The 23,658-nt window shown below is 39.4% G+C and overlaps 1 protein-coding gene across 1 annotated transcript; it reads left to right on the forward strand.

Moving 5' to 3' along the window:
- The first annotated feature begins 17,668 nt into the window (after nt 1-17,668).
- Nucleotides 17,669-23,516, forward strand: LOC105022320 (transmembrane protein 198-like). Its single transcript, XM_010890590.3, has 5 exons — nt 17,669-17,831; nt 18,850-19,290; nt 19,970-20,545; nt 20,714-20,853; nt 21,229-23,516. The coding sequence occupies exons 2-5, from the start codon at nt 19,101-19,103 to the stop codon at nt 21,379-21,381; spliced, it is 1,059 nt and encodes a 352-aa protein (XP_010888892.1). The 5' UTR covers nt 17,669-17,831; nt 18,850-19,100; the 3' UTR covers nt 21,382-23,516.
- The last annotated feature ends 142 nt before the right edge of the window (nt 23,517-23,658 follow it).

Genomic DNA, 23,658 nt, shown 5'->3' on the forward strand with positions numbered 1-23,658 from the left:
CCATGACTGTGTTCTATATAGATACAATTTTGTCTGTATAGAATAGCAACATAAACCAACAAGCACCTGTTTACACAATCTGAATGTACATAAAAAGTCCAGTAAAAATGTAAATGTTCCATTTTCCTGTACATCAAGAGTTGAGCTCTCTGTCAGTCTGTCAGTCAGTTTGAGATCCTGTAGGTAATGAAAACAGTCAATGTATTTCAGAACCACCCCAGGGAACAGCGACAATAACACACAGCTAAACACTTTGGCAGCAATTACTGAAACCCAGGTCATGTTGGGTCTACATCCCCCTGTTCACCACACAACAACACATTGACGTCAGACATGAATGCCTGCAACTTTTGGTTGCAAAAAGAAAACAGGAAGTGAAAAATCATCAGTCAGTGACATAAAGATACACTTATAGGTTGTTTTTATCAGAGCCATATCTTTTTTTGATTATGATTATAATTCATTACAATCTTGTTTGGATAACTGCTCAATCAGTCCCTAAGATAGTGGATTGGCAATGGTGACACAAGTACTATATTTTAGAAGGACATTTATATAAGCCTTCTTAAGCTCAATTTAAGAGGATTTAGTTCTGGCAAGTGCCTTTTCTATTGTCTGGAAGTGATCAAGCCGGATTCAGATTGCACTTAGTTCATATACATTTACTCATGCTCTATCCACCATAAATATAAAGAGAAGAATCTGTTGACTTCGTTTGCATCTGAATGTAAAACAGATCAGTTGTCATCGACCTCTCCTTTTAGAGAGCACATTTGGTTTCATAGATGTATTCATGTTCTAGGGGGCCATTCTGCCGAATCTGTGCCTTTTGCGTCCCCAGGCCATTACATGCATAAATATGCATGAAAAATATCGGTTTAATACATTATATTATCAAGCAAAGTGTCCTTCTCTTTGTCCTTATTGCAATTTGAAGATACATCCTGTCAAACATTAATAAAAACTATCTAGAACACTGAAAAAATAGGATTTTAGCCCGTCCCCACTCTCTAACGCTACACTTCACCATGAAATATAATGATTAGAATCCTTTAGAAATCATAATATGTTAGCTAAAATAAAACGATTGTCGTGTGCCCAGGTTTTCCCTCAGTCCTCTTACCCTGACACATTCCCCGTTATAAAAATGTGGGACATTTCACAAGTCACATGAGCAACAGGAAGTAGCATCATTTGACGCTCCCCAAGGCAATGGAAAGACCAAAAGTTAGTTCTCACACTCTTTCTTCTGTATTTTATTATCATCTTGGGAGCATGACTGAGAATGTCAATCTCAACATTCCGTCCTGTTACCTTTATTATTTCGTAGATGTTTTTTTGTTTAAAGATAGTTTTGGTAAGCCACTTGAAGGTGCTAAGTGTTCTCATGATATCATTATTGATGCCATGTGGTTACATTTCATGTATTTACGAATGCTAAGCTAAAAACAGTTACTTTCAGTTCTGTTACGCATATGAGGGGTGACAGGACTGAATTAGAGTAACAGGACTGAAAAGTTTGAATTAAATTGCCATTTTAAATGTGTCTAATATATACACTACCGTTCAAAAGTTTGGGGTCTCTTAGAAATGTAGTTTTTTTTTTTTTATTGTCCATTAAGCAGTAAGAGCTTAGGTAACAGGCGTGAGAACCAGGGAAGGAACCAGACAAGGCTGGTTCAACCAACCCGCAATTGATGTTGCACAGTTGCCCTCGCTGGTTTCGAACCTGGGTCTTCCAGATGAGAGGCTGTGTCTTTAACCACTTTGACATTAGATCATTCTCTCACAAATTAACATCAGGCCAAGGTTGAATATTTCTTATAATGTTTACCTCCACCACAAATAGCATCTATGAACTGTATGGCTTTTTGCCACAGGCTATTTTAATAGCTTATTAGCCAGTAATAGGTTAACTAGTATCTATTAACTTACTCATCGGAATAGTCATCAGAATTGCTAAAGGCTATTTCATTTCATGGCGCAACAATGTTCGTTTCTTTTTTTTTTTATGAATGACATTGATACAATCGTGGAAACCCCTACTCTTTTACTGGCCAAAGGATTGTGATCTAGACTATATTACCCCAAAAAGCATGCATGGATGCATATTTTGAAACTCTACCCGAAATAGTCGCAATATAACCGTAAACAGTTTTATTTTAGGCCTACTATAACGTAGCTACTGAAGGTTGTAGCTGGCAAAGTTTTTGTCTATCCTGACCCGCATAGCATAAACGGATGCGTACTTTGAAAATGCACCAGAAAAAGTCACAATATAACCGTAAACAGTTTTATTTTAGACGTTGTATAAAATAGCCACTGAAGGTTGTAGCCAGGAAAGTTTTTGTCTATCCTAAATAAATCTTACAGCATAATTTATGTTGACTCTGATGAGGCTTGAACGTGGGACCTCTGGGTTTGTTATCCATGTCTCTAACCACAACGCTATTTAACAAGGGGTAATCAATCAGTCAGTCAGTTACTCATTAAGAGACATTCGTTCTTCTTGGCTGGCTCCGCTAACGCAGTCTGGCAAAAATGCCAGACTTCCATTAATATATATATATTTTTTAATTGCCTGAGATTGACCATAACACATTTTGTATAGTTAAACGTGTGTTATTCGATAAAGTGCTGAAAAAAAGTTAAAGAATTAAGTTTAATTTTAACATGCAAATGGCATCGATTCGAAAGAATGGCCCAGGGTAGAACAGTGGTTAGAGCATCTTGACCAAAAGGTTGCTAAACTGAATCCCCAAAACAGTCAAGGTGGAATATCTCTGAAATATCGCCCTTGTGGGGCGTTCCTGATCTGCAGTGGTCAGTACCTATGAGAACTGGTCCAAGGAAGGAAACGCGGTGAACCGGTGACAACCGGCAAATTGATGCATGTGGGGTGTGAAGGCTGGCCCGTGTGGTCTGATCCAACAGATAAGCTACTGAAGCTCAAATTGCTGAAAAAGTTCATGCTGGTACTGATAGGTGTCAGAACACATACTACATTGCAGTTTGTTGCATATGGGGCTGTGTAGCCGCAGACCAGTCAGGGTGTCCATGCTGACCCCTGTCCACTGCAGAAAGCGCCTACAATGGGCACGTGACCACGGAGCAATGGAAGAAGGTGGCCTGGTCTGGTGAATCATGTTTCCTTTTACATCCCATGTAAAAGGAAACGTGTGTCGCTTACCTGGTGAACACATCGCACCAGGATGCACTATTGAAGGAGGCAAGCCGGCAGAGGCAGTGTGATGCTTTGGGCAATGTTCTGCTGAGAAACCTTGGGTCCTGCCATGTGGATGTTACTTTGACACGTACCACCTACCTAAGCATTGTTGCAGACCATGTGCACCCTTTCATGGCAACGGTATTCCCTGATAGTATAGGCCTTTTTCAGCAGGATAATGCACCCTGCCACAAAGCAAAAAATGGTTCAGGAATTATTTGAGGAAAACAACAAGTTCACGGTATTGACTTGGCCTCCAAATTCCCCAGATCTCAATCCAATCGAGCATCTGTGGGGTGAGCTGGACAAACAAGACCAATCCATGAAGGCCCCGCCTCACAACTTACTGGACTTAAAGGATGTTCTGCTAACGTCTTGGTGCCAGAAACCACAGCACACATTCAGAGGTCTAGTTGAGTCCATGCCTCAATGGGTCAGGTCTGTTTTGGCAGCAAAAGGGGGACCTACACAATATTAGGCAGGTGATCATACATTTTATGGCTGATTGGTATATATATTATAGACATATTGTGGTGCATCAGCATCACACCCTGGCCCCAGGTTCAGCACCATTGAGAATTTCCCCAGAATGGTACAGAAAATAGTTGTGAGTCTGAGTGTGTTCCCAGCCAAGCTAATTAGCCATTATCTAGGTAGCGTCTAAGGCTTACTACTGCAAGGTACGTATGTTTCTCTCTGTCTGGTGGCAATACACTAGCATATGTCTATGCAAAGCATTTTTTAGTTTAGCCAAAGTTATATTATGGACAAGATGGTCAACAAAAATGGTAATTAAAACACACATTGTATAATCTCGATCTGTCATCTAAAGCTATTTTAAACATTCTTTCAGCTATTCCCCTTGTAGACACTACAGGGCTGAAAACACAGATATATCCTTTTAAAAAACAGAATTGCCAGGTGAATGTGGTTAAACAGTACCAGTAATGTTTTTTATAAATCCAAATGTGTTTACATGTAGATTTCACATTACAATATGACAAATTTGGTTGACACTCCATTGATTCTACCAGTTTATGTACAGTGGAGAGGAATCATACAATTGCCAGGCAGACCTTATCCAAGCCATGTACAACCTCAGGTCAAGACCATGTGACCAGACTGCGCATTTGTGTGCGCACGTGTTGTAAGATTTCTAATATAGTAATAGAGAGCCTCTCTAACAGCAATGTGTTTCTGTGTATGATGCTTTTAATTTGGCCTAGTAAGACTCTGTGAGTCATTATCATAGGGATGGAGGTAATTCATCTAGCTCATACAATGGTTATTCTCTATGGAGAGGTGATTCATATCTGTGTTGATTTCAGGAGGTCTATAATATAGCACTGAAGAGTCTACTCAAAGAGCCTTTCTATTTAATTTCTTCATGTTTATTAATCTTCTCCCCTGTCTGAAAATGTATTCATTGCCTGAAATAGAATGTGCTGAGTTTACAATGAGAAACAAGCTGACAGTTAGATGTCTACATTTGTTACAGCTAAAGTTAGAGTTCACCGGATGTCTTCCATTACCCTATTTTTACTAGAGTATATTTTTCTGATTTCTCAACAATTGTGGTTGAATTTTTTTGTTTGTAACGTATAGAATGCATGTTTTTGAGAAAAGCCTGAGAATAAGGCGTAATGATAAGAAGGAAAATTAGGAGAGAAAAGAGAAGGAAGATAAGCAGAATGTATAGGATTATGGCAAAGTATTAGCAGATTTTAGAGGTAAGTATTTCAGACATTTATTAGACATTAGGAAAAAACCTCGGCATTTACTTCACATATGGGCAATCAGTTGATCAGACATAATCATGTCTGTGTGCAGATTCAAAGCGTAAGAGTACCAAGTGTAGTCTTAATTATTTTTCTCAAGGCGACATCAATTCTAAAGGAAATCAAATGAAATTTTCAGCAAAGAAAATATTAAATGAACTAGAAAAGGATATTTCCATAAGTATACAGTATGTGGTGTGCTCACTTGCTTAATTACATATGCATTATATACAGCTCTAGAGCTTTGGGTAGGAGACATGGCAATGTTTGCCCACTCTTCTTTGCCAAAGTGCTCCAAATCTGTCAGATTGCGAGGACATCTACTGTACAGAGCCCTCTTCAAATCACCCCGCAGATGTTCAATTGGATTCATGTCTGGGTTCTGGCTGGGCCATTCCAAAACGTTTTTCTTCTTCTGGTGAAGCCATGCTTTTGTGGATTTGAATGTGTGCTTTGGGTCGTTGTCGTGCTGAAAGGTGAACTTCCTCTTCATCTTCAGCTTTCTAACGGACACCTGAAGGTTTTGTGCCAAAATTGCCTGGTATTTGGAACTGTTCATAATTCCCTTCACCCTGACTAAGGCCCCGGTTCCAGCTGAAGAAAAACAGCACCAAAGCATGATGCTGTCACCACCATGCTTCACTGTGGGTGTGGTGATCTTTGGGTGATGTGCAGTGTTGTTTCTGCATCAAACATACCTATAGGATTTATGGCCAAAAAGTTCAACCTTGGTTTCATCGGACAATAACACATTTTTCCACGTGCTTTTGGGAGACTTGATGTTTGTTTTTGCAAACTTCCACCGGGCTTGGATGTTTTTTTTTATAAGAAGAGGCTTCCGTCTTGCCACCCAACCCCATTGCCCATTCATATGAAGGATACAGGAGATTGTTGTCACATGCAGCACACAGCCAGGACTTGCCAGAAATTCCTGCAGTTCCTTTAATGTTGCTGTAGGCCTCTTGGAAGCCTCCCTGACCAGTTTTCTTCTCGTCTTTTCATCAATTAAGGAGGGATGTCCAGTTTTTGGTGATGTCAGGAAAATGTCAAGAAAATCCTACTAGAACAGCTGAACTTTATTTGTGATTAATCACTTTAAATTATGGCAGGTGTGTAATGACTTATATTTTACATGATTTTGAATGTGATTGGTTAATTCTGAACACAGCCACATCCCCAGCTATAAGAGGGTGCACACACTTATGCAACCAGTTTATTGTAAGGTTTTTATTTTTCATTTTCCCCCCGTGAAGATTTCAGTTTGTTTTTCAATTGAATTGTTCACATTATAGGTCACATTAAAATCTGAAAAAGTTCTGACATTATTTATCTTTGTCTCATTCTTTTACTTCACACAAACCTGCCATTTTAACCGGGGTGTGTAGACATTTTATATCGACTGTATATATGTATTATTTGTATTACATTTTTTTTGTTTTCCAACCCATTAATCATAGCAGGGGAACACCTCTACCCTACCTTTCAAATATGTGCCATGAGATTTTCAGTGATAGATTCTTAGTTACAGATAATCCTGTTCGTGTTTTTTTGCCAATGTATGCAATTTGAAGTTGGAATAGCCTGAACACATTGTATAATTCAAGATTATTATTTTTATTTTACAAAAACTATGTGCTAATGAGCCATATAGAATTATATGTCAAATCCTAATATTAACGGCCTGTAATATGGGTCTGTAATATTTCATATTGCTCTGTTTGGAAAAATATTCAGGACTGTTTGCCTTTTGCAGAACTGGAAGTGTCAAAAAGAAATGAAATGTAGCTCTGACTTAAAAAAAAGTGACACAAATATAATTGGATCAGAAACAATTGAAGCATGAATGTGTATTTCCTGCAGAAACAAACAGTTGTTAGTTCCCTAAGTCTATAGATATAGACCAAATTGGCCAAAGGCTGGCTCAACAGACAAGGACAGTTAACGTTTTCGATTCCATAGCAGTTTATACAGAAAGAAAACTCATTGGATCGTGAATAGGAGGCTATCAACAATATGCAATCAACAATAATAACATATTGCCATGCAACAGGAATAGCTGGAGTTAAATTTGATGGTTCAAACAATATATTTTTTTAGATTAAAGATATCATCCAGTAATTATTTTTACCCGCTAATTTTCATGAAGAACAATAGAGAATAACCACCCAAGGCCACACAACAATAGAGAATACACCCCCCCCCCCCCCGCCCCCAGGCCCTCCAATAGAGAATACCCACTCCCCACAGGCACACCTCTAAAAAGGAGAGTGAGGTAGGATTTTGCAGATACACAACTGCAAACTGCAAACTTAAAGTAGGGCATTTAATTACTTGGTCCGATGTCAGAGGTGATGTCATCATGCTCAACAGAGAACTAACAGTTAAGTAAACATCTGAATTAACACTGTTATACTTAGTTTTACACTGAGTAACCAGCATTGGCTAATTTGCTGTGTAGTTAGTCAAGATTGATATGACAACTCTGTAACCTGGACATTGAAGCTCAAGAGTTTATTAGCAGTACACTGCATATTTGGTGTGGTGGCTATGCCCCATATGCTATATGGGGCAGTCGAAGGTTGACCGTGCTGGCTTCTGCTTTCAGTGACTGTCACCCAGTAAAGAAAAACCGTGTGCGGCATTGGTGAACCTTGCAATACCTCCAAAGCATGCGGCTACGAGATTGCCTGCTTCTATTAATCACAGAGCCAATGTCACACTGATCCATCTAGTTCATATTTCATTGTCACACAGATTTATTGAGCAATAGTCACATTTTGTCACTGCCATTGCTGGAATGACCATATCAATATGTACCGGAGGATGTTGTTTCAGGATGTGCTCCGCATCTTTGAAGATGAAAGGATTAGAGATGCATCTATTAAGTAGTAGGCTACGATGAACAGGGCAACTTAAAAGAGAAGAATGTGAACCTCTCGCTCCCCAATGTGCATTGGCAGGAATTAGCCCTCATGTGACAACAGCACATTCCCATTTAAATTAGTTTTACATTCAAGTCATTAAAGATGCATTTCTTTTTTAAAACCCCCATTTTGGGCTGGATCTGCCACTTGTTTTTTTTTTTTATATCTGTGCATGATCAATAAGTAGAATCACTACTGTTATCTATAAAATTCCAATTTAAAATGTAGTGGTTTTGATGGCATGTGAACATACAGCACACGACACAGTGGTAGAAAATGCCAAAATACATCTACAAGCAGACGCTCTTAACCAGAACGACTTGTAATAATAAGTGCACATATTTCATTCTCACCCTCTATGGAAATCAAACCCACAGCTCTGGAATTACAAGCCGCATGCAATTAACAACTGAACAAACCACAAAACCAATCCTCTGATGTGATGACACACTGACCATGGAAATTCCCATTTACCATGCTAGGCCTGACCAGCAGGGTCAGTGTCAAATGAGGGCTCTCAGACTACAGAGACACAATCGCTGCCCTGCAGGAGAATTGCGTATCACTGGAGAGGAGATGCCTGTTGCATTTAGAATCAAGGGGCAATATGGAGAGTTACTCTCACTCCTCCAACCTTTGGATAACTAGTATTCTCTTGAAGCGTCACAGTGCAACTCTATCATAGACATGTACCTGTTTTTCCCTTTGGTCTTTGGGAAAGAAGCATTCCTCACCTCATCATGAAATCAGCCTATAATGACTATTATGTTATTAAGGAATAATATATTGTTCTTTATCCATAATTTCAGCATTACAGTGAACATGGAAAGGGCTGCAATAATTAATCATTAAAGCCTGTTCATTTCCTTGCTTTTGGGTGGCTGTGTCTGATGGTGCAATCTGGTGAGGTTTTATACCTAAACAAAGGCAATGCATTTCTAGAAAGCTTAAAGGAGCATTATGTTGAATTTGTTTTGTAATGTGTTGTAACATGTCCATAACATATTTCCAGTAATAGTGGAATGACTGTGGTTCAAAACATTTACTTGTGCATTGCAAAGTGCATCCTAAAATGCAGAATTTCTATTGGTCAACAGAAGGCGCACCAACCACTGTTGGCAAACGGAGAAGTGGCACCCTCCCTTTTTTCCAGAAGATTCACTTTTAGACACTGGAGAGGTGTTTCAGAAGTAGGGCTCTCCAAATTCAGGGTTCCATGAAAATGAATGTCTCTTAACCAGATGATTGAGTGCCAGGGCAAAAACAGGAAAGGTAGAAGGGTCCCTTCAAAGTGTTAACACATTCAAATAAATAAATGTGTTCATGACATCACTTTTGTTTTGATCCGACTTCCTTGGCCTTGAATGGGACACCCGGCTCACACCTGGGAGGCTGCCAGATTCCAAAACAAATACATAATCAACATTCTCCTGGTTCGGAATGTCTGCCAGACAGTAGAAATCCCCCAAACTGCAGGTTGGGCCCAGCAGAGTCACTTTCCCCCGATGCAGAGTGACAGGGTTTTAGCTCCCCCTGCTTGTATCTATCACACAGGATAAAGACCGACCCCTCCACACTTGTCGCCTGTATTTTTGATATGCAGTATATACAATGTATATTTAATTTTTTACTGGATGGAAAAGATAGTTGGAAAATATATATTTTTTTTTTTTGTGAAAGAGTGGCAGCATTATTAGCCTACGAAAAAGGGAATTCATATTCCATGCTGTTTTCTTTCAATTATGGGGTAAACGTTTTCCCCCAAAAAACAAAAAAAATAGTTGCTATTTTCTTTAGGTATCCCTCATTATAATTAACATATTTTCCCTTATTTATGACTTCAAGAAATGCTCACTGGTACACTAGTCTAAAGAAAATACAGTACTTATCGGAACAGTTTAGGAAAACAGCTAGAGATATAGAAGTAGTTTTGTAGGAAAATTTGCTGTCATACTCGTCATCTTTAGCTAAATGTTATAAAAGGTTGGTGCTAGGCTAGAGCTTTTTAACAGTTGGTTGCCTGTTGTGTGCTCTCTCTGGATTGAGTCTATATGATCTGCTGCTGGAATTCACTCACACTAATTTCTCTATTGTCTATTCTCTATTGTCTCCTCAAAAAACACTTTTCTGTTGGCTCCGGTGACATGATTAATTGCTACCTTTCCTTTTTCCTTCAGCATTTTGGTTAGAATGATGATCATTTTATAAAAAGGGCAGTTGTAATGTAGCTAATGTTAGACAACCTGTGATTTGAACTCCCATTTAAAAAAAATCTCCAGCATGTGGTATAACTTTACCATAACCAAACTAACAAACGCTGTTTGTGTACATGTTCTAGGCTAGTGGAGCAGGATAGAGATAGTTTCCTATGTTCAGTACAACCCCGTTTCCAAAAATGTTGGGACGCAGATAAAAACAGAATGCAATGATGTGCAAATCATTCATGCCTATATTTAATGGAAAATAGTACAAAGACAACTGAGAAATGTTATTGTTTTTGGAATTTTTTTAAATTTAAAGCCAGCAACACGTTTGAAAGGTTGGGTCAGGGGCATGTTTACCACTGTGTTGCATCACCTCTTCTTTTAACAATACCCAGTATGCATTGGGGAACTGAGCAGACCAATTGCTGTAGGTTTGAAAGTGAAATGTTGCTTGCTTGATATAGGATTTCAGCTGCTCATCAGCTGCTTGTCATATTTGTCATAGAGATGTCGTCTGGATGGCTACATCTGGATGCTCCAAAACCTGTTCATATTGTTCAGCATTAATGGTGCCTTCACAGATGTGCAAGTCACCCATGCCCTGTATACTAATGCACCCCCATACCATCATGGATGCTGGTTTTTGAACTGTGCACTGATCAGAAGCCGGATGGTGCCTCTACTCTTTAGCCTGGAGGACAAGGTGTCCCTGATTCCCAAAAATAATTTAACATTTCGATTCGTCGGACCACAGGACAGTTTTCCACTTCGCCTCAGTCATCTTAAATGAGGTCAGGCCCAGAGAAGGCGACAGCCTTTCTGGGTCTTGTTTCTGTATTATTTATTTTTTGCATGGTAGAGTATTAACTTGCATTTGTGGATGCAGCAACAAAGTGTGTTCATAGACAATGGTTTACAATAGGTACATACAAGTTTAATGGGCCCATGCAGTGATTTTCACTACAGAATCATGTCTGTTTTTAATGCAGTGCTGTTGGAGGGCCCGAAGATCACAGCTATCCAATATTGTTTTTTTGGCTTTGTCCATTGCGTACAGAGATTTCTCCATATTCTCTGAATCTTTTAATGATAAGATGTATCGTAAATGATGAGATCCCCAAACCCTTTGCAGTTTTACATTGAGAAATGTTATTCTTAAATTGTTGCACTATTTGCCCGTGCAGTTTTTCACAGAGTGGTGAACCCCTCCACATCTTTACTTCCCAAAGACTCATCCAGGGTGCAACATTAACAATGGCCTGCTGGCTCTGGGCCAGTAAGATCTAACATCAGGCCAGTAGATAAAGACAGTCACTGGCCAGCAAGGGCCAGTGCTCAATTTCCCCATTTAAATTCATAGTATCCTATTAAAGCATTTGCTTGTAATTTTTGTCAGTTCCTCAGTTTTCGCTTGCTCTCACATTAACATGTGTCTGTATTGCTTCTTCTCCCCGTTGGAGTGGGACAGTTCCGGTTTCGTCTTGACCAAAAGTATTTGATGGCTCATCTGTTTTGACAAATCATAGTTCATAGTGAATTCCAGAGCGGGCATCGTAGGAGGCAAAACAAATGCAATAATTTTTGCTTTCATGGAAAGAACAGGTTATAACAATAACGGCAAGGGACATGTACAGCCACACTTGTCGTGCGTTCCAGACAAAAGCCGATAAGGCAGGGTGTTTTTCAAGGAAACTAACAACTACTGAAAAACTGTCCCTGTAGCATGGTGTGTGTATTGCGCCAAATGGGCTGCTAATAACCCTGCGGCTACACCAATGAACGCCTGCCTGCCCCGAATGACTGAGGTGATGTGTAGCCAATTTGAAAAGATAATTGCAACCACCTATGATGCAGTAAGAGGGAGAAACCATTCATTAACTAGGTCCATGACATAGTCTGTGAATACAGATATAGAAACCATTCAGACATGTTAACAAAGCCTGCCTAACGGCTTACTAACTGTGACACACAAGAAGCCCGTGAACCAAGTAGTCTGACTACCCCACCTGTTGAATTTAACGTTTATTGCGGCATATTTATGTAACCATAAATATATTACTACCTAGATTATTTTAATATTAAGCTTTTATATGTAACATCAAATGCAAGTATCTTCATGAAAAGATGAAAAGGATAGGCTTATTTACCGTAATATTCTGATAAGTATTTATTAAAAAGTAATGCTATACTTTGATTCATTTTTACGTAAACAGCATTTGCTCGTAACAGCTCTTGTCTCACATCACATGCAAAACTATGGTATAAATCAATTTTCTGATGATTTGGTATTTACATACAATACTTCCGTACAAACAGTTTTATTGTGTTTTTTATTTATTTAGTTCAGGCCAGTAGAAATGTTGTTCGGGCCAGTAGATTTCAGACCAACTGACCCGATATGGACAGTGAGAAAACAAGTTCACGTTAGACCCTGTCATCATCTCTGAGAAGTTCTTTGTATACCCAGTCATTTTACTGACTTGTTGCCAATTAACCTTGTTGGTTGTGAGATGTTCCACCAGGTTTTCTTTTTAGCATTACACAACTTTTTCAGTCTTTGGTTACCCCTGTAAAATTCAAAGTGGTCATTTATTTTTCAAGATACAATAGAATTTCTCGGTTTCAACATTTAATATGTTGTCCTTGTACTATTTTCTGTTAAATAAATTAATACATTTTCATTTTACACAGTGGCACAACTTTTTTTGAAAGTGGGTTGTATATGTCTCCAAAGCTAGTGGTGTCATAAAAGATGTAGGTGGCTGTGTGTCTGCCTCTTCTGTGGTTTTCCTTTTCTTCTTTTCTATGTTCTTGTATTTTGGTTTCTGTTTGTTATTTTCTTTTTTATTATTCTGCCCGACTGACTGACTGACTGCCTGCCTTGAATTTTGCCTGACATTTTGACTATATGCATGCTCTCTCGACTACCCGCCAGCCTTGTGTTTTCGTTACCGTTGCCCAACTGTATTGGATTGCTGTGTTTCAACCATTTGCCTGACTGACCACAATTTCCTGTCCGAACCCTTGAATAAATGTGCCTGTTTCTCTGCATCTGGAACCACACCACTTGTGCCTTGGCTGAGTGACAGTAGCTAGCTTGCTACCTAGATGAATGTACAGCTAGCTTACCTGTCGAGGGAAGATACAGTATGCCCCACAGCTCGCTTTTCATGTCGATAGAAGTAAAAATCCTAAAAATGGCAGCTTTAAGTTGTGTTAATGTGCAATATATTTGTCTTGTCTTAGTTTAAATTTAGACTTTTTTGCATCATCTGTCAGCCTTTGGATCTTTACTTGCATGTCTTACTTTTGTCAGCCAGGAGGCAAAGGTTGTCGCAAAGTGAAACACTGTAACAAAATGTGTGAGGGACCCGCTGATTCCAGGATTCAGACATTTCCAGTTTCTATTGTGAAGTCTTCTTACCATTGTGGACTATTTGGTAGGTTATGGACCGAGGAGAGGTCCCATAGAACATCTGTTACACCAAACCTGGTCTCAAAAGTATTGTCAAAATCTGCACTTCAGGTAAATGTGTTCCATTCTATGGTTTGTTTGGTGATGTTGCAGAAGGCAACGATATGGTCAGTACAGTAGTTAACAGAACCAAAACTTTTGGGATACATAAAATGTTTATAATTTAACAGACCCTCTTATCAAGGGCAAGCTAAAGTTTGAGCATCCATCATAAGATAGCTAGTTGGCACAACCACACATCCATGTAATAGTGAGTACATTTTAATCAATAAAATCGCTAGTAGCAAAGTCTGTGTTAGAAAGTAGAAAAAATACAAAAAATAGACAGCATGAACTAGTTTATAAACTACAGCAGCATCCTAAGAGTGGAACCCTACTGTAAAAGATAAACATCCTTTGTGGGTTGCTATTTCTCTATGACTGCCTTGTGAGCTACACATACCAGTCTTCATCTGCACATTGACCATTTTAAACAGATGCCTTAGCCATATTATATACATATAAAGGGCCAGTGGTTCGTCAACTGATGCTCTATTTATTTTCGACGTGACAAAGGGGATAGTGTGTTCAGCTGCACTTTGCCTCAAAGACCTTAACATAAGAGAGATAAGACATCTGTCAGTAGAAAATACACAAGAATCAAAAAACACGATTAATAATTTGTTAAATGATTAGCAATTCTATAGGATTGTTTTAAGAGGTAGATGACTACGATTTCCCAGGTCTGCATTAACATTACATAGACCCCACTTAAGAAAATGAAAAACAGTCTGTAAGTGGAGATGCGATAGAATCATTTGTTATCCTCCAAAACATAATTTGCACAAGAGCAAACACCATAATTGCTGTCTAATGCGTTCTACTCAAAGTCATAAACCTATAGCAAATATTTAACAACTGGGAGCAAATCTACTAAAACATACAGGGCCAAACTAAATCTGACAATGTGCAAAGCTGATACATCCTTATCAAGACTTAAAACTGTTAATGATAACAAAGGTCTAACAAATGCTAATGTGTGGGGCTGAATACTAATGCAAGCAATATATATATATTTTTTTTGCAGTTCCCAACATAAAACCATTGTCGTACAAAATGGATTTTGAGTGTCAGTGTTCTAAAAGAAGAAATACAAACAAAACAAAATCAGTCAGTGTACCATCTGTAATTATGTAAAATCTGAGAATTGGTCAGGGGTTTAAATACTTTTGAAAGGAATTGTAAACAAGGTATATGTCAAGCAATTGTGTGCTTCTTTGCTCAATTTGCAGATCTAGCAACTTTAACCATTCAGCCTATTATATGTATTGAGAACTCGGATTGCATAACCCTACCTAAACCCTTAATTAACTAGATATCAGCCTACTCTGCGACCCTCACAGAATATAACAATGCAGTATAAACAAATATTAGCTTTTTGAAATTATGCTATGCTTTATTATAATGTTGAAAATGTATGCTGTGTATTCACATGGATGTTAAATGCATAAATATGCGTAGGTTGGAAGTCCAAATAATAAAATAAATTCACATACGCGCTGCAATGCTTATTTCATCCATGCCCTATCAAGGTTATTCAATCCACAGCTTTGGTCTGCCCCAGAAACTGTCAAGCAGCATCATTGTAGCTCGGTTCTCCAGCTGTATAAGGAAGTCCACAAGTGTAATTCTGTGTGTGACAAGCTCAGTACAGGCTAAGGCATACTCATTCACCATATTACAACTTGAATCCAATGGCTGCTCTAAATAGTATCCCTGAAAATCTCAGAACATTCTGTGAGATAGGTTCATAAATAACCGATTTATAAATAAACTGTCAGTCTTCACTGGCGTAGAGGACACCCCCACAACCCTCTCAACTCGGGAGGCCTGGGCATCTATCATGTCTATTTTTTTAAGGTAAATAATTCTGACAGTATTTGGGTTGTCCAAAATGTCTACATGGGTGAGTCAGACATTTGGTTTTCATGCTTCTCTGGCCAATTTCTAGCCCTCCTCCTTTAATTGGCTATTTAGTACAGAAACGTTGCTTGGATCAGGTTGGACACGGGTAGGAGAATGTGAATGAGACTACAGACATGCTGGGTGTATTGTCTACACAATTTGCCCATGAACCAACAATAACATGCTGCTGCTAACAATTTATGTCCCTTGATGGAAAGACATTTTTAAATCTTTGTGTGTCAGTAAAGATATACTTGAAATAATGTGTTAAGAAAACCTAAATGGATTTAATCTGGAGTTTCTGCCAATTATCAACACAAAAAAATCACCTTCTGTGTGTCAAAGTGAAAAATTAAATCTTCAAATCTTTCGAATTAATTCCAAATATAAAAAAATAACACAATTGGTTGTATAAGCATTCACTCCATTTGCTAAGGGACACCTGAACGAGCTGTGGTGCTACCGACTGTCTCACATATTTAGCTGAATGAAGTTACCTGTGCGCAACTAAAGGTGAACAATGGAAAATACCTCAGATTTTTCTGAATTCATAAAACAAAGTACTGCCAAAGCCACACTAATAAAAAGGTCAATGTTCAGGAGTAGCACAGTGAGAGCAGTTTAAATCTAGAAAGGTGCCTGTTATTTTGGGCTTGGTCACTCTGGATGGTGCTCATATTGAATATGTCCCTGTTTACAAATTTCTGGGCATGTAGATGATTAACTTTCCTTTAAAAAAAACATGTAGATGAACTTCAGAAAATAATTAAGGATATAAATTTGACTTTCTATGCAGAAATAGGCAATGCCTTACATAAGCTAGCAGAAGGCAAATTGTTCAGTTGACTTCCATACAGTTTGTTGATGATGGCAATATTATTTATTTGAATGCTTCTACCTCTGTTATAAAAACTTTTAACATACTTTATCAATGTTTGTTACATTTTATCACAGGCGATAATTTCAGCACACCACTGCTCTCCATATCTATCAGAAAATGAGTTGACCCTCTTTGAAGTCTCATAAATTAATGTGTTTCACTTTTTGTTTATAAGGCTGTCCTGCACAAACTACTACCATACATTACTTCTCTGCTGACATACAGAAAAAGGAATGGCTAATTCTAGAGAACGCTTCAATCTCCACCAAGTTAGGATAATGAGCTTTTCTTTTTTTCTGCACCATTTGGAATTATTTCCTGGATCTTTTTAATTTGAATGAATTAGTGCCTTCAGGGCAATTCAAAAGGATGTTAGAGGAATATTTTCATGAAAGATGTGGTTGTGTCTTATAATGTATGTGCTCATAGTTTTTTGGTGTTTATAGTTTTTCAGTGTTCCTAATACTTTTTACTTTGTGCTACATGTTTATAGAAATATAGATGGTGTGTATTTGATATGTCAACACAGATCTATGCAAAATAGATCTTAAAATAAAGATTAAAATATATTTTTTAAATTGTGCCATATAACATGTTCACAGTCTCATGAGCAGCATATTTATTAAGCATTTACTTTGCATTAGTTTGGTAAGACAACTTTATTTACATAGATTGCTGTTGGAAATAGGTGTGTAGGACATTTTCCATTGTGCTGGAGGTAGACTACACAGGACAACAAAGAATTTACACCAGTCTGTCTCCTGACAAACAGCCAAGGGCATTACACCAGCGGCAAAATAATGAAAATGATGTGAGTGAAGTCAAAAAATAAACATCAGCAGTTGATAGTGTTAGCATGAAGACCACCCCCAGAAAAAAAGAAATCATGTGTTTAGTTATTTTTTTCTCAGTTCTGACAATCCATTCCTTGGTAGTCTATTTCCATTTTCACTGAGAGATATCCATGGGACAACATGATTTAAGTTTATCATTGTGTAGTATGGGTCTGCTGTTGACTCATAGCATCCAGAATGTCAAGCCTTTCATGCAACACTCACTTTTTACTTCCATATTCCATCCCTGACATGACTCATGACTGAACATGTTTGGCAGTGGATTTAACCATCCTTTTTTCCCTCGGTTATTAATTCCATATGACTGTAGAGACATCATGTGGACAACAACGGTATTGCCTCACCTAGGATCTTGCCCAATTAGCATGGGACAGATGGTCACTTCTTGCACTGTCTAAAGCTCTCAGTCTAGCGGCCCAAGATGTAAGGTAGGAGGTCCTGAACAGAGCAGACACAACAGAAACCTCAAACACCATGTTTGTCAAATGAGTAACAATCTTTTTCCTTCTTACCACGGACTAAGATTTTGACAAGGAAATGTCTCAGGTAAGATGATTTTCAGACCTTCAAAACAGTTAACGTAATCTGTATTTGGGAACTTGTGATCACAATCTCTAGTAGGCATATATCTTTAATGTCTTTGATCACATCTATTATTCAAACAATTCTTTATAGTTCTTTATATATCTTTAAGTTCTTTAAAGTTGAATTTGCTATACCAGAAGAGTCTTTTTGGAATTTGGCTTTTGGTTTTAATTCTTAACAAAAGCGTTTTTTGTCAACCAGAAATTTTATATTTTACATTGCAGAAGTAACCTGATTTGTGAAAGTATTTTCTCTGTGACTTACAAGCAGGTAGCAGGACAACAGGGCATGATCTTGAATAAACACTGCTAATAGGCCCCTAATTCAATTACCTGGGGATCTGGCTGAAAAGCTGATAAGTTCCTTCAATGTAGAGCATTCTGTAGCCAGACTAAAGCTAAATTAATTTATCCTTGGGTGCAGAATTAAGTATCTATGTGATCAACAAGGTGCACGTGCACATTTAAAATGGGGTTTAGATGCTGTGAGTCAAGCTCTTTTCAGTATTTTCATTTAAATGTTTTGTTCTATTTTTCCTCTATATTCTTTAAAGCCACTTCGAAAAAATAATTGAAAATATAATTACTTTTTGAAGATTTGAAAAAGAATTTCAAACAGGATGTCTGTGTGCTTAGCATTGTTCTGTGATTGGAGCTTTTTACCACATGTTAAAAAACAAAGAGGCTCAATGACTCAGTCGGTATCAAGCCGAAACTCGTTTCCTGACCGGCATCCTGTATTATAACAAAGGGTCAAGAAGACATAGATGCATGACCCAGAGAGGTTCTCAGCTTCCTTTTCTGGTTCATGGGGATAGGGTGGTGTAGTACAAACAGATTTTGCTTGACATAAATGCATTGATACACTCTATTATCTTGCTTAGAGGTGGAGTGTATGTATATACTACGTATGTAGAGAAATGTCCAGCATGATCATATCATTTTCTCTAGTTGTATTTAATGCCCCTTTCTTGTTGCAGGTATTAGACAGGAAATGGTTCGATTCAAACACTTTTAACAGAAGTTTCCGGTTTCCTCAGTCCCTGCATTCCAACAACAAGGAGCATTCGTCACATACCTTCATTGAATTAAAGCAAAGACCGGTCTCAGTGGAATAGTGAGAATATCCTGGCTTGACAAAGCAGACTAAACTAGGAAAACATAACGGTTACACGGATGGACTTGATTGCCCCATAAAATCCCAGTCTTTATCCCAACCTGTTGCGCCAGGATGGCACACCCCAGCTCACTCTTGGTCACGGATGGGGCAGCGGTGAGTCAGAATGAAGTGGATCAATATATACTTTCTGGCGTGTCTGAAGAAGATACATGTGAGTCGGAGTTTGCGAGGAAGTTTGAAGTCCTCCCGTCCACCATCTGCTCAGTATGCCTTTTGTTCGGCCTCATCTACTGCTTTTTCGGTAAGTTCTTGGCTTGTAAATAAAAAACAGTAGTAGCGTTCATTACTTATACATTGACATGATAGGCATGTCAATGTATAAATAATTACAGAATGTACAGCTTTTTTCAATTACAGCCTTTCCACAAAACATCCTACACTGTAGACACATAATTGTTTAACTCCCCGTAGATCATTCAACCTCACCATACTAACTCAATTTCACCAGCTGACATTGAGTTGGTTGACAGGTTTTCCCTACCTATACCGTAAGCCTGACAGAAAACACAAGCCTACCTGGTGTTGGGGCTCTGCCAGCTGGGAGTAGTAGATAAGCTCCAGGCTAGGAGCGAGAGACAGACAGGCCACCTGGTGCATTCCTCCGAGGCCGAGTTGGACGGCAGCCAGGCGGGATGATGCAGGCAGTCTCCTGGCCTGGTCCAAATCCATTAAACGCAGCAGATGTGTGAATGCTGCTGTCCCATAATAGAACCGCTTGGTTTGTCTTAAGCAGACGCTGTTTCATGTGAGGTAAACATTACTGCAGATAACTGGTGTGCCATGAATCATGCACTGAAGGGAGAAATCTGATGACTTGCCAAAAAAAGAAAACGTCCAATCCCTCCTCAATATGCCACATAGTTCATGTTGTCACCTTGTTACTCTTAACATCCCTCCTCTGGTCTTTATCTTATCTTTAGGATACCGCTTCATTAAGATGGCCATGTTCCTGTCTGGCTCCATGTTTGGGTCTGCTTTAGTCTGCCTGGTGTACCATAAGGAGCCAGTGCTGGAAGCCCAGCTGACTGCAGAGGCCAAGGCAGGCATCCTGTTGGGGGTGGCTGTGCTCTGTGGCCTGGCTACAATGCTGATACAGACAGTGGGACTGGTCATTACTGGCCTACAGCTTGGGGTCCTGCTCTGCCTGGCCGCAATGCTGGTCGCCGGGCAGTTTCACATCCTCACTCCGCTGTGGGCACCGCTCAGCGCACTCCTGGTTACAAGCACCGTCTGCGCCGCTCTCACACTGCTGTGGCAGAAACTGTTCACTGTCCTTTCCACGGCTGCAGTAGGAGCCGCCGTGGTGACGGCATGTGTGGACTACTATGTGGAAACGATGCTGCTGTTTGGCAACGTGTACAGCGTCCTGTCTCAGGTGCCCCCTCACCCCCTCTGCTGGTACAGCTGGGTTATTACAGGCGTGTGTCCCCTATTGGGCTTGATAGGGATGCTGGTGCAATGGATGCTTACTGCCAAGGGAGTGTTCCACACAGAAGGTGAGTGACAGAGTTTTCATGGAAATAAATGGAATGCTTCCTTGCCATCACTACTTTATTTTGACGCTAAACTAACTTAATGCTTAGTTCCAACTTAACATGTACATATGCTGTAATGCAATTATATACTTTTGTATCCCATGCTAATTTATGTGAAATGGCCGCCAGTATCGTTGTGTGGACGACAAAGGCAGGTGAACCTGATGCGTATCAGACAGAGAGATGCCCAGAAACCAACCCTGCAGGGCATCAATCGAAACCGCAAGCCTCTAATCTTAAAGCGCTATGCTGGAGATGTGCTGGCCCCAGTGAGTTGCTTTCCTCCTAATGGGCATGAATTCAATATATACAACTATGTTTATGCATTGGCAAATAGAAAACAACTTAATTTTGTGTCATAGATTTTTTATATGAAATATTTTGTTGTGTCGATTTTTTGGAGACAAAAAATATATTAATTGAATTTAGCAAACAATTTGCTTAGTATTAAGAAGTTGGTTTTATTTGAAAGATTATCTATTATGGAGCTTAATTCTGGTCAGTTTGCAGTGTATAAATATGCATTTATAATTATGTCCCCTGACCATCTGCTACAACTAAGTCTACAGTCGACTGTAACTGCCCACGTCGGACCTGGTGGATCATTGTCATAATCATCTTTTCCTTTCCACTTTGCCGTCCAGAGTTATATCCAGAGTCTTCGGGATCGCCAGACGGGTACCGGCTCCTCCACCAGCAGCATCGTTAGCAACAGCACCCTCAACCACACTATTACAGAGTTTGAGACAGGCTCCATGGTGCCCTTGACCTCCTCCTTACTGGTCTACCGGGTCTGAGGGAAGACCACCGAAACCTCCCGGCTCCAGGCTGACTGTACTTATTGAGGAGCGGTCTAATGACTCGTCAGAATGGATAGTGGGCTTTTCAGGATGAGCACATTGAAGAAAAAAAATACGAAAAGAGAGAGTGGAAAAATACACATAGAGAAACATAATATATGTGGTAAAGGGGTCAACGAACCTCTGTGGGGAATAGAAGGACACTTTTCCATTCAGCGTGCACAGTGTGTTAAAAACGCCAGGATTTATTGTAACTGCCAACAATGTTCTAAATTCCAGTTGGGATATTTTTGGTTGTTTTTGCTGCACAACATGTACAAGATGTCTATTCAGTTTTAGAAGGAGTGACTGCTGACTGCTTCCGTCTGTCTGTATATGCTGGTGGCACAGCTAGCATACAGAAATCGGCAGTGGTAGTCAGTGTTCTTTTGCTGCAGTTGATTGGTGACAATGACATGGACAATTTGGCAATTAGTAGATGCATTCCACTGACATCAGTATTATGAAAAACAACACAAAAATAATGTGTAGTCCCTTATCCATTATCCCCCCCCCCATCCCAAAAGTCCATCTCATCCCCACTCGAAACCCCATTCACTCCCACCACCCCAACCATTCCTAAACCCTTCAACCCTCAAATGCTTGGATGAAGGCACCATCCCTGCACACTATCCCCTGCAAATAGATGTTTTTAGTGGAAGTGGAAAAAGAAGGCCTGTCATGCTAGTTTGACTTTTGGACATCAACTGCAATCCATCTCTACTCCTCTTCCTCATTTACTGGAAAATGTAATGATTAGTTTGGAACAATGCAGAAGAGACCTTTCATTTCCTTGTCACCCTGACCGTCATATTATATGGAATGTAGAGTCAGGCGTTGCTTTGAACACAACCTAATTGGCGGGAAGTGAATACAGTATAATTATTGTAATATGAGAGAGGTGTCACCAAAGATCTATACTGTTGTATTTTGATCAGCTTAAATTGTCTGAGTCAGTGTCTGAGGTTGACTGATGGGTTGTGAATGTACCCAGAGCCATTCTGCCTGTCTGCAACAGAAATGTCAGTCCCCAGCTACTCCCATTTTGCCTTAAAATAATCAGCAAACGATGGACAAACACATTCTCAAATCTCTCCTGTGATCAAAAGCATTATCTAAGCTTGGAAGGGGTTCATCTTTTTTCAGGAAACAATGGTCTGATGTCAAAGCATACTCTAATTTGTTTCCAAGTGGGCATTTTTCTATGTATAATGAGATTTTTATTATAAACCGACTTCTCATATTACTGCACCAACGAATTGGAGATCACAATCCTCACATTCTGCTGGAAACCATACAGACAACCGAGTTAAAGACTGGGAGGTCGCTTCCCTTGGCCTGCATTCCTTGCCAACAATGAAAACCGCAATGGACTTAGTCGTGTTTACGTCCTCCAATAGTTTGTGGTGTGTATCTCTCAGGTGTACAATTACTCATGTATTTTAAACACTTTCAAAGACATATAATCCAACCCTCACTCCAGTGGGGTTTACCTAATCTATGCATTTTGTAGATGATGGCACCCAGATGTTTATAAAAAGGATTCTTAAAAACCTCAATTGCAACCGAATTGACTCTTCCCGGCAGGGATATGGGGAGGATTCCCCCAGAATTGTACGTTTTGCTTTTAGTTTGTCAGTCCTTGGACAAGGAAAAGTACCGCTGAACGAGGAAGGTTCGTTTGTTTTGAAGTTTCGGTCCCCAGGCGTGTGGCCGGAACAGCGCAGTCGTCATCATGACAACACGGCTGCGCTGTTCTAGCCAGCTGTTTGAATCCTGCTCACAGCATGCCGACGATGCTAGGGTCCAGCACAGGGTGAGGCGAACTGCACTCAATTCCACCCATGGTGGATGGGGGAATGCCGATAAGGCCTTCATCTTGTTGTGCTCTAGCGACTCTTTGTAGTAGGTCAGGCATCTGTGAGTTCAGTCATGGTTTGCTGGCCTGGCATTCACCTCCAGGTGCATGGGTACTGGTTAAAACACACTCGTTGAAGGATTTGTGTGATAAAAAGCAGAAACATTATAAGAGAAATTGTAAAGGGAGAGCAAATTTATAAGATTTTTTTAAAAATAAAGATCGTATTTTATGTTTTGTGTTTTAGAAGTTTTTAATTGAATGTGTATTTATTATGTGTTGGTATGGAAATTTATATATTTTAGATATATTAATATATCTTATTTATGATCCACCAGACAGGTCTGACAAATTGTTGTATTACATTTTTGGGGGGA

This window comes from Esox lucius, chromosome 12 (assembly GCF_011004845.1).
Source record: "Esox lucius isolate fEsoLuc1 chromosome 12, fEsoLuc1.pri, whole genome shotgun sequence".
NCBI classification, from domain to species: Eukaryota; Metazoa; Chordata; class Actinopteri; order Esociformes; family Esocidae; genus Esox; species Esox lucius.